Source organism: Mustelus asterias, chromosome 3 (assembly GCF_964213995.1).
Source record: "Mustelus asterias chromosome 3, sMusAst1.hap1.1, whole genome shotgun sequence".
Lineage (NCBI taxonomy): Eukaryota > Metazoa > Chordata > Chondrichthyes > Carcharhiniformes > Triakidae > Mustelus > Mustelus asterias.
The window spans coordinates 30,717,228-30,729,838 of NC_135803.1; the positions used below are offsets into that span (position 1 = coordinate 30,717,228).

Here is a 12,611-nt window from a genome sequence, read left to right on the forward strand (position 1 = left end):
TGTCCGTCTGCAAAGGGACTTAATTTAAGTGTTTGCCAGTTCTGGGGACAGGCTGCCAGTATCGATTGGGTTATTGAAACCACTAAATCCTGACAATATACAGCAGGTCAGGCGGGGGGGGGGGGGAGGCACAGCAGGTCAGGCCGGGGGGGGGGGGGGGGGGGGGAGGCACAGCAGGTCAGGGGGGGGGGGGGGGGAGGCACAGCAGGTCAGGGGGGGGGGGGGGGGGGAGGCACAGCAGGTCGGGGGGGGGGGGGGAGGCACAGCAGGTCGGGGGGGGGGGGGGAGGCACAGCAGGTCAGGGGGGGGGGGGGAGGCACAGTAGGTCAGGGGGGGGGGGGAGGCACAGCAGGTCAGGGGGGGGGGGAGGCACAGCAGGTCAGGGGAGGGGGGGGGGGAGGCACAGCAGGTCAGGGGAGGGGGGGGAGGCACAGCAGGTGGGGGGGGGGAGGCACAGCAGGTCGGGGGGGGGGGAGGCACAGCAGGTCAGGGGGGGGGGGGGAGGCGCAGCAGGTCAGGCGGGGGGGGGGGAGGCACAGCAGGTCAGGCGGGGGGGGGGGGGGGGAGGCACAGCAGGTCAGGCGGGGGGGGGGGGAGGCACAGCAGGTCGGGGGGGGGGAGAAGAGGCGCGCAGCAGCTCCGACAGCCCGGCCCAGAGTGTGGCTGCGGCCCTGCAGGCGACATCTTTACACAGAAACAACCTCATTCCGGAAAGCAGGCCGCCAGTGCCGGAATAGGATTCAGCAGAAAGTTTCAATGGGAGAAGGACAAAAGGAAATCAATAACACTCACGCGTCGAACTTGTTGTTCATGCTGTTGGGCAGCGGGCGGGACCTTGCTCTCTCTTTGATTCGGGGACACTCCCCTCGCAGCAGCAGCGGCTCCGGCTGCGCCTTCACCTGAGGGGGGCTGGGCCCCGCACATCCGGGAACGCAGCACGTGATACCACATTCCCGTGCGCGCCAGAGGCCGGGAGGACCAGGCGCTGGGAGCTGAGAATACCACCTGGTGGGGGCGGGGGCACAGGCAGGGGCGCGGGCGCGGGGGCAGGGGGCAGGGGGCAGGGGGGGCGGGCACGGGCTGGGAATATCACCTGGGAGGACCACGCCAGGGGGGCTGGGAGGACCACACGCCGGAAGGACCACCTGGGATTTGATTTGATTGGCTTTATTTTTGTCACATTAAAGTTTATTTATAAGTCACAAGTAAGGCTTACATTAACACCGCAGTGAAGCTACTGTGAAATTCCCCTCGTCGCCACACTCCAGCGCCTGTTCAGATCAATGCATCTAACCAGCACATCGTTCAGACTGTGAGGGGAAACCGGAGCACCCGGAGGAAACCCAAGCCAGGAATCGACCCCAGGTCCCTGGCACTGAGAAGCAGCAGTGCTAACCACTGTGCTACCGTGCCGTCCCCGTGTATTAGTATACAGTGAAAAGTATTGTTTCTTGCGTGCTATACAGACAAAACGTACCGTTCATAGAGTAGGAAAGGAGCGCAGAATGTAGTGTTACAGTCATAGCTAGGGTGTAGAGAAAGATCAACTTAGTGTGAGGTAGGTCCATTCAAAAGTCTGGTGGCAGCAGGGAAGAAGCTGTTCTTGAGTTGGTTGATACGTGACCTCAGACTTCTGTATCTTTTTCCTCACAGAAGGTGGAAGAGAGAATGTCCGCGGTGTGTAGGGTTCTTGATTATGCTGGCTGCTTTTCCGAGGCAGCGGGAAATGTAGACAATGTCAATGTGTGGGAGGCTGATTTGAGTGCTGGACGGGGCTTCGTTCACAACCGTTTGTAGTTTCTTGCAGTCTTGGGCAGAGCAGGAGCCAGACCAAGCTTGCAACCAGAAAGAATGCTTTCTATGGTGCATCTGTAGAAGTTGGTGAGAGTTGTAGCGGACATGCCAAATTTCCTTAGTCTCCTGAGAGGGCTCCTCCCTCTGCAACTGGATCGTAGACTTCCTAATCCACAGACCGCAGTCAGTAAGGATAGGCAACATAACCTCCACAATCATCCTCAACACTGGTGTTCCGCAAGGTTGTGTAATCAGCCCCTTACTATACTCCTTAACACCTATGACTGGCCAAATTCCCCTCCAACTCGATTTTCAAGTTTGCTGATGACAGCACCGTTGTGAGTCAGATCTCAAACAATGACAAGATACAGCACAGGAAAGAGATAGAGAATCAGCGGAACCCCCCCCCGACTAGAGGATGATACGTCACACCCCCTCTCCTCCCTGCACCCCCAGAGGATGATACGTCACACCCCCTCTCCTCCCCCCCCCCCCCCCCCCCGCCAGGGGATGATGGGTCACACCCCCTCTCCTCCCTCCCCCCCCCCCCCCCCCCCCCATTCAAGAAGCTCAACACTATCCAGGACAAAACAGCCGCTTGATTGCTACCTGTTCCACAAACATTCCATCCCTCAATCACCATCGAACAGTGTGCACTATCTACCAGATGCAGGAACTCACCATGGCTCCTTCGGCAGTACCTTCCAAACCCACAATTGCTACCACCACCTGGAAATTCCCCTCCAAGTCACTCACAACCCAGACTTGGAAATATATCACTTCCTTCACAGTCACTGGGTCAAATTGTTGCAATGCATGCAATAATTTCATAAATCTTAGCCATTGCCTATCCACTATCCTACATTTTCATGAAGTTCCCCAATCTATCTTAGTCAACTCATCTCTTCATACTTTCATAGTTTTCTTTGTTTAGATTTAGGATCCCAGTTTGAACTGGACTATTTTGTTTCCATCCTAATGAAGAATTCTATCATGTTATGGTTACTGTTCCCTAAAGGACCCCACCCAACAAGATTATTAATTAACCGCTTCTCATCGCACAATACCAAATCTAGTATAACCTGTTCCTCAGTTGGTTCCTTGACATACTGGTCTAAAAAAATCTCATGCATACTCTAGGAATTCATCCACCACAGCATTATTGCTAATTTAGTTTACCCAGTGTATATGTAGATTAAAGTCACCTATGATTACTGTGGCACCCTTGTTACATGCATTTCTAATTTTCTATTTAATGCTGTTCCCTACCTCACCACTACTGTTTAGATGTCAATAGTTCCCATTATTGTTTTGAACCCCTTGTTGTTTCTTAGCTCCACCCAAATTCATTCTACATCTAGATTTTCTGAGTCAATATCCTTTATTAGTGCTGCAATGATTTCATCCTTAACTAACAATGCCACCTCACTTCCTTTTCCTTTGTGCCTGTCCTTCCTAAATATAGAGTACCTTTAGATCATAGAGTCATAGAATCAATAGCACAGAGACAGCCCCTTCGGCCCAAACTGGTCTATGCCAACCAAAATGCCCATCTAAGCTAACCCCATTTGGATATTTTATTTCCAGCCTTGGTCCCCTGCAGCCATGTCTCTGTAATCACAATCATATCATACCCGTTTACATCTAATTGTGTTGTTAATTATCTACCTTATTGCAAATGCTCTGTGCATGCAGATTCAGTTGTCTTTTTAACATTTTAACACATTTTTTGTGCTATGGCCCTATTTGCTGCAACTCTTCATTTCCTCTGCCTTCCACTTTTGTTTTCTATCTTTTCTGCCTTTCATTTCTATCATTGTTTCCCTCTCTTGTGTCTTCCCGCTCTGGCTCACATCCCCCGCCACTCTAGTTTAAACACTCCCCCACGGTACTAAGCCAAACGGGGAGATGGGAGGGCCAGGCAAAGAGAGGACCGCCAATGAGGGTCAGGCGAGGAGGTGGGAACTGGCCGAGGGCGGGAGGAGTGGGCAAAGGTGGGGTAAAAGGAGTGGGTGGGAGGGTGGTAGCAATGGATGGGAGGAATGGGCATAAGGGACTTGGGAGGAACAGGTGAGCGGGTGCGAGAACTGAGCAAGGGGGATATGGGAGGACTGAGCGAAGGGCTTGTGGAAGGACTGAGTGAGGGAGTACTGAGGAAGATGGGGTGGGAGGACCTGGGCAAGGAGATATATGGACCGGGCGAGGAGGTGGGAAGACCAGGCCTGGAGGTCAGGGGACTGTTTGAGGAGGTCATAGAATCATAGGCCAGGATTTTCTGACCTCCTGCAGCAATGTTTTGCTTGACTCCCCGGCCCATCACCGGGGAACCACCACGGGAGGTCACCTTTGGCAGGACTAGAAGATCCTGCTGGTGAGTAGGGCCAGAAAATCCCGCCAGAGTATAATAGAATGGTTTCAGCACAGAAAGGGGCCAGTCAGCCTGTTGTGTCTGTACTAGCTCTCGCTATGAGCTACTCAGCTAGATCTAATTAGCTGCCTTGTCCCCGTAGCCCTTATCTCCACATCATTATCCAATTCTCTTTTGAAAACCAAAATTGAATCCGTCTCCACCACACTCTCAGGTAGTGCATTCCAGATCCTAGTCACTTGCTGCATAAAAAGATCTATCCTCATATCACCAATGCGTCTTTTTGCCAGTCACCTTAGAGGTTCTCAGTCCTCAGTCATACTTTGCATCAGTATTCACAAAGGAGAGGGACATGTTGACTGGTATTGTCTCAGAGAGATGTGTTGACCCATTAGAAAAAATCTCAATTACAAGAGTGGAAGTGTTAGGTTTTTTAGGAAACATTAAGACAGACAAATCCCCAGGGCCGGATGGCATCTATCCTAGACTCCTCAGGGAGGCGAGAGATGCAATTGCTGGGCCTCTAACAGAAATCTTTGTCTCTTCACTGGACACAGGTGAGGTCCCAGAGGATTGGAGGATAACAAATGTGGTCCCGTTATTTAAGAAGGGTAGCAAGGATAACTCGGGTAATTATAGGCCGGTGAGCTTGACGTCCGTGGTAGGAAAGTTGTTGGAGAAGATTCTTAGAGATAGGATATATGTGCATTTAGAACTGAATAATCTCATTAGCGATAGACAGCATGGTTTTGTACAAGGGAGGTCATGCCTCACAAATTTGGTTGAGTTTTTTGAGGAGGTGACAAAAACGATTGACAAGGGAAGGGCTGTGGATGTTGTCTATATGGATTTTAGTAAAGCGTTTGACAAGGTCCCTCATGGCAGGCTGGTGCAAAAGGTTAAATCTCACGGGATAAAAGGTGAGCTAGCTAGATGGGTGGAGAACTGGCTTAGCCATAGAAGACAGAGGGTAGCAGTGGAGGGGTCTTTTTCCGGTTGGAGGTCTGTGACTAGTGGTGTTCATGATGTGGAGATGCCAGCGTTGGACTGGGGTAAACACAGTAAGAGTTTTAACAACACCAGGTTAAAGTCCAACAGGTTTATTTGGTAGCAAATACCATTAGCTTTTGGAGCACTGCTCCTTTGTCAGATGGAGTGGAAATCTGCTCTCAAACAGGGCACAGAGATACCTGTGACTAGTAGTGTTCCGCAGGGCTCTGTACTGGGACCTCTGCTGTTTGTGATATATATAAATGATTTGGAGGAAGATGTAACTGGTGTGATCAGTAAGTTTGCGGACGACACGAAGATTGCTGGAGTTGCGGATAGTGATGAACATTGTTAGAGAATACAGCAGGATATAGATAGGCTGGAACATTGGGCGGAGAAATGGCAGATGGAATTTAATCCAGATAAATGTGAAGTGATGCATTTCGGTAGATCTAATGTAAGGGGGAGCTATACAATAAATGGCAGAACCATCAAGAGTATAGACACACAGAGGGACCTGGGTGTACAAGTCCACAGATCCTTAAAGGTGGCAGCACAGGTGGAGAGGGTGGTCCTGAAGGCATATGGCATGCTTGCCTTTATTGGACGGGGCATAGAATATAAAAGTTGGCATATGATGTTGCAGTGGTATAGAACAATGGTTAGGCCACATTAGGAATACTGCGTCCAGTTCTGGTCGCCACACTACCAGAAGGACGTGGAGGCTTTGGAGAGAGTCCAGAGAAGATTTATCAGGATGTTGCCTGGTATGGAGGGTCTTAGCTATGAGGAGAGATTGGGTAAACTGGGGTTGTTCTCACTGGAAAGACAGAGGATGAGGGGCGACCTAATAGAGGGGTATAAAATTATGAAGGGCATAGATAGGGTGAACAGTGGGAAGCTTTTTCCCAGGTCGGAGGTGACAAACACAAGGGAGCACGGGTTCAAGGTGAGGGGGGCAAGGTTCAACACAGATGTCAGGGGGACGTATTTTACACAGAGGGTGGCGGGGGCCTGGAATGCACTGCTAAGCAAGGTGATTGAGGCTGGGATCGTTTAAGACTTATCTAGATAGCCACATGAACAGACTGGGAATAGAGGGATACAAAAGAATGGTCTAGTGGGCACATGAGCGGCGCAGACTTGGAGGGCCAAAGGGCCTGTTCCTGTGCTGTATTGTTCTTTTTTCATCTGCCAGTGGGAACAGTTTTGCCACCCAGTATGCCAAGATGTCCCATAATTTTGAACTATCAAATCTCCTCTCAACCTTCTCCAAGGAGAATAGCATCAGCTTCTCTAATCTATCCACATAACGTTTTAAAAATTCATTTATGGGATATTGGCATCGCTGGTTAGGCCAGCATTTATTGCCCATCCTTAGTTGTCCTTGAGAAGGCAGTGGTGAACTGTCACCATGAGCTGTTGCAGTCCCTGAGGAGTAGGTACACTGACAGTGCCGTTAGGGAGGGAATTCCAGGATTTTGACCCAGTGACAGTGAAGGAATGGCAATATATTTCCAAGTCAGAAAGGTGTGTGACTTGGAGGGGAACCTCCAGGTGGTGTGTTCCCAGGTATCTGCTGCCCTTGTCCTTCTAGATGGCAGTGATTGTGGATTTGGAAGATGCTGCCGAAGGAACATTGGTGAATTACTGCAATAGAACACATTTCATAAACTCTTCCCTCTCTGCACTTGACATTATTACTACCCTAGTCTATGTTAGGATACTTAGATTTCCCAATTATAACTACTATATAGTTATTGCACCTCCTTGGAATTTCCTTGCAAATGTGTTCCTCCCATTTTGTTCCCACTATTGATGGCCTATAGAATAACCCAGTAATGTAATGTTACTTATATGGTTTCTTAGTTCTAACCAAATAGATTCTGTCCTTGATCCCTCTTGGGCATCTTTGCTCTCCAACACAGTATTGTTTTCCTTAATGATGCTACCCCACCTCCTTTCTTTCATACAAAGAACAAAGAACAGTACAGCACAGGAAATAGGCCCTTCGGCCCTCCAAGCCTGTGCCGCTCCTTGGTCCAACTAGACCAATCGTTTGTATCCCTCCATTCCCAGGCTGCTCATGTGACTATCCAGGTAAGTCTTAAACGATGTCAGCATGTCTGCCTCCACCACCCTACTTGGCAGTGCATTCCAGGCCCCCATCACCCTCTGCGTAAAAAACGTCCCTCTGATATCTGAGTTATACCTCGCCCCTCTCACCTTGAGCCCGTGACCCCTTGTGATCATCACCTCCAACCTGGGAAAATGCTTCCCACCGTTCGCCCTATCTATCCCCTTCATAATCTTGTACACCTCTATTAGATCTCCCTTCATTCTCTGTCTTTCCAGGGAGATCAACCCCAGTTTACCCAATCTCTCCTCATAGCTAAGACCCTCCATACCAGGCAACATCCTAGTAAACCTTCTCTGCACTCTCTCTAACGCCTCCACGTCCTTCTGGTAGTGCGGCGACCAGAACTGGACGCAGTACTCCAAATGTGGTCTAACCAGCGCTCTATACAGCTGCATCATCAGACTCCAGCTTTTATACTCTATACCCTGTCCCATAAAGGCAAGCATACCATATGCCTTCTTCTCCACCTGTGTTGCCACCTTCAAGGATTTGTGGACTTGCACACCTAGGTCCCTCTGTGTTTCTATACTCTTGATGGCTCTGCCATTTATTGTATAACTCCTCCCAACATTATTTCTTCCAAAATGCATCACTTCGCATTTATCTGGATTAAATTCCATCTGCCACCTCTCCGCCCAATTTTCCAGCCTATCTATATCCTGCTGTATTGCCCGACAATGCTCATCGCTATCCGCAAGTCCAGCCATCTTCGTGTCATCCGCAAACTTGCTGATAACACCAGTTACACCTTCTTCCAAATCATTTATATATATCACAAATAGCAGAGGTCCCAGTACAGAGCCCTGCGGAACACCACTGGTCACAGACCTCCAGCCGGAAAATGACCCTCCGACCGCTGTCTCCTATGGCCAAGCCAGTTTTCCACCCATCTAGCCACTTCTCCTTGTATCTCATGAGCCTTAACCTTCTTAACCAACCTGCCATGTGGGACTTTGTCAAATGCCTTACTGAAATCCATATAGATGACATCCACGACCCTTCCTTCATCAACCGTTTTTGTCACTTCCTCAAAAAAGTCCACCAAATTTGTAAGGCACGACCTCCCTCTTACAAAACCATGCTGTCTGTCACTAATGAGATTGTTCCGTTCTAAATGCACATACATCCTGTCTCTAAGAATCCTCTCCAACAACTTCCCTACCACGGACGTCAAGCTCACCGGCCTATAATTTCCCGGGTTATCCCTGTTACCATTCTTAAACAATGGGACCACATTCGCTATCCTTCAATCCTCAGGGACCTCACCTGTGTCCAAAGAAGCGACAAAGCTTTCCGTCAGAGGCCCAGCAATTTCATCTCTCGTCTCCCTGAGTACTCTAGGATAGATGTCATCAGGCCCTGGGGCTTTGTCACTTTTAATGTTCCCTAAAAAACCTAACACTTCCTCCCTTGTAATGGAGATTTTCTCTCACGGGTCAACACCTCCCTCTGAGACACTCCCGGTTAACACGTCCCTCCCCTTTGTGAATACCGATGCAAAGTATTCATTTAGGATCTCCCCTATTCCCTTGGGTTCTAAGCATAATTCCCCTCCTTTGTCCCTGAGAGGTCTGATTTTCTCCCTGACAACTCTTTTGTTCCCAATGTATGAATAGAATGCCTTAGGATTCTCCTTAATCCTGTCTGCCAAGAACATCTTGTGACCTCTTTTTGCCCTTCTAACTTCCCGTTTGAGTTCTTTCCTACTCTCTCTGTATTCCTCCAGAGCTCCATCTGTTTTCAGTTGCCTGGACTTAACGTACGCCTCCCTTTTCATTTTAATCAGATCCTCAATTTCCCTGGTTATCCACGGCTCTCGAATCCTACCTTTTCTATCTTTCCTTTTTACAGGCACGTGCCTATTCTGCAGCCTTATCAATTGTTCCTTAAAAGACTCCCACATGCCAGACGATATATAAACAGATAAATTAGGAGTAGGAGTGGGCTACTCGGCCCCTCGAGCCTGCTCTGCCATTCAATAGATTATGGCTGATCTGAAAATAAACGCAACTCAACATTCCCAACTGCTCCTGATAACCTCCACCCCCTTGCGCATCATGAATCTATCTAGCTGGGTTCTGAGATGGTTGATAAGTCCATTGTGTGATATACAGACTCTGCCACATGCAAGGCAGATGGTGCAAGAAAGGCCGAGTTGATGGGTTGATTGGAGATTTGTGCGCTTCCTCCAATGCCTCGATCTTGCCTGTGCACATTTCCAATAAAGTCTCAATGTATTTGTTGCCTTCTCAAATAAGCCTTCTCCATTTTGGTCAGTCACAAGCAGAGTTCTTGTATGAGTTGATGGGTTATGTTGGACCTTTTCAGGGATGCTTTGAGAACATCCATGAAGAGTTTTCACTGTCTTCCTGTAGGTCTTTTGCTACAACCAAGTTCCAAGTGAAGCAGTTCTTTTCGGAGTCTGGCATCAGGCACCAGAATGACATGTCTCTCTCTGTTGTCCCCCCCCCCCTCCCACCCCCCACTAACTGTAACTATATAATAATTCAACTATATAATAATTGGCTAGGCAGGAAAACTGGGCAAGGTGGGGGGAAATTATAGCAAAAACAAAAGGACATAAGAGCCAACAAATTCTTACTAGTTTTATCTATCCACATTATCTTTCCATTCTTACCCAATCCAGAATTCCCTCAGGCCAGAAAGGCATTCTTTTTTGCTCTTACACATATTAATAACAATTTGATTCAAATGCCTTTGCTGATAATCAAAGTGTCTGTTACACGCTGACTAAATTCCACATTTCCTCATTACGCTTAATTCCGGAATGTTTAAGTTGTATTCCTTCGTTTTTGAGCACTTGTGAATGCATTTCTGATCACCTTCAAATAGCCCTTTCAAAATAGTCAAAATGTGTATTAGAGAATGTCAGAGTTTTCTGTGATGACATTCTCTCGTATCTCATCTTGTCCATAAGACCCACCTCTTGCTCCCTCAATCATATTGCTACTAAATTGCTAACTGTTCAACTTCCCTGCCACCCTCCAAGCCCCTTACCCCATGTTAACCAATGTTGTTGACTGTTTTCTCTCTCTGGTTGCTATCCCTCTCTCCGATAAATCTACATTCATCATCCCTCTCCTTAAAAATAAGCTGGAACTGCTCTAATCTACTTCCCTTTTATATCTAATCATAGCAAAAGAATCACTTCCAATGACTTCTATTCCTGCTCCCACACCACGAGTTCTGTTATCCACAAGGGATCTGTCCTTTGTCCCTTGCAATTTCTCATCTACATGTTGTCCCTCAGGATCATCCAAAAGCACAGCATTAATTTCCACATGTACATTGATAACACCCAGCACTACCTCACTAACACCTCTCAACTCCTCCATTGTTGCTAAACTATGAAACTGCTTGTTTAATGTCCAGCACTGGATGAGCAGAAATTTCCCCCAATTAAATATTCAAAAGATTGAAGCCATTATTTCCGGTCTCTGCTCCAAATTCTGTTCCCCAGCTACTGATACTATCCCTCTCCCTGGCAACAGTCTGACACTAATCGAATCTCCTCACAACTGTCACATTGGACCAGGAGATGATCTGACCTCATATTTGTGCCATCATGTTGTGATTTGGATTCTGTATCAAACCCCAGAGTAAGAAAATTCTTGTCAGGCATTAACCTTGTTGGCAAGAAGGACAATCACTAATTTGGAATGCAAACTAACAAGATTTATTGGGCAAAGATTAATACTTAACATTACACTAGTTGAGGCATGGCATAATACAGTGCCTTTCCCGTGGATCCCAGGATCTCCGGGGTCCTCCCTTCTTCTTGATTACTTGAACCTGGTCACTTGACTCATGCCATTCTTCAAGATTTTTAACTTGGTCAACTCAACTCCAACATTCATGCAAAACCCTTTGCAGCTTTAATACTTCAACTCGAATTTCACAGTCTACAATAACATCTATAGCTACATGTTTTACAGCTACAGCAATCCCCAGCCTATGCCAATTTAGGCACTTCTGGATTCTTATGGAAAACACCCAACCTATGACAATGGCCCATTGACGTCCTCTGAAAATGCTAACTTCCTAGCAAATGCCCTACAACCAATTCCTAACTTTCTCTCTGAATAAGAGCAGCCTTAGCAAGCGTCCTGAGACAAATGCTATCCACCGGCTAGTGATTTATTTAAAAACATTTTTGCAGGTAGATTTTGTATGAGATAAATAATGATTTTCTGTCAGCCTGTGATACAAGTAAAATAGCTACATTTTGGGCAGTATGCTAAAAAACACTATCCATAAAATAAATAAGACTTGCCTGGATCTGGTGCTGCTAAACTGGTGGCCTGCATAACTGCTACTTTTAACTTTTCCAATGCATTAGTGTGCTCTGCTGTCCATGAAGACAATATGTGCTCTTCCTTGCCACAAAGAAACCCATAGAAAGGTTTAAAGTTAAATTTTATTTATTAGTCACAAGTAAGGCTTACGTTAACACTGCAATAAAGTTACTGTAAAATTCCCCCAGTTGCCACACTCCGGCGCGTGTTCGGGTTAATGCACCTAACCTGCACATCTTTCAGACTGTGGGTGGAAATCGGAGCACCCGGAGGAAACCCACGCAGACACAGGGATAATGTGCAAACTCCACACAGACAGTGACCCAAGCCGGGAATCGAACCCAGGTCCCTGGCGCTGTGAGGCAGCAGTGCTAACCACTGTGCCACGCAAAACCTGGGATGAGGCTGCACTGGTAACATCAGTCCCCAAAATGAACCAAGTGCATGTGGCAAGGGCATCCACTGAATGGCGTCTACCTTGTATCTGTCTGGACTTAGACCACGCGACGATATCAAAACTCCCAGAAAATTACTTTTTTCTGCCACAACTCGAGTTTCTTGGGAATTACTTTCAAATTTCCCTTCAAATCAGCAACTCATTTAATAATTTATTTGATTTTTTGTCACATGTATTAGTATACAGTGAAAAGTATTGTTTCTTGCACGCTATACAAAGCATACTGTACATAGAGAAGGAAAGGAGAGGGTGCAGAATGTAGTGTCACAGGCATGGCTAGAGTGAAAAAGAGTTATAGAGTTTTAAAAGCATAGAATGAAGAGTTAAAGATAGAATTAGAGGGTATGCTGGGTACAGCGTGCAAGAAGCCGGCACTCATATGCCATCTTGTAATATTTAATTATTAAATTTAATAAAATTATAAAAAGTATAATTTTATATAAATTTATAAAATTATGAAATTTAAAATGATTCTCAACTGTTTCAGTGGCTGAGTGTAGATCATCCACATATTGTAACAAATATTTTGACCATGGAAAGGTTTTC

At 47.1% G+C, this 12,611-nt stretch overlaps 1 protein-coding gene across 4 annotated transcripts in view; it reads right to left on the reverse strand.

Moving 5' to 3' along the window:
* eif4e2 (eukaryotic translation initiation factor 4E family member 2) overlaps positions 1 to 922 on the reverse strand; it is a 35,671-nt gene extending 34,749 nt beyond the window's left edge. For all 4 annotated transcript variants that reach the window (XR_013496676.1, XM_078206915.1, XM_078206916.1 and 1 more), the window contains exon 1: positions 793 to 922. Coding sequence is in view for 3 of the 4 variants with exons in the window: in XM_078206915.1 (XP_078063041.1) it covers positions 793 to 812 (20 nt within the window). In the remaining variant the exon portion in view is untranslated. The remainder of the gene's footprint in view (positions 1 to 792) is intronic.
* Positions 923 to 12,611: the final 11,689 nt, after the last annotated feature.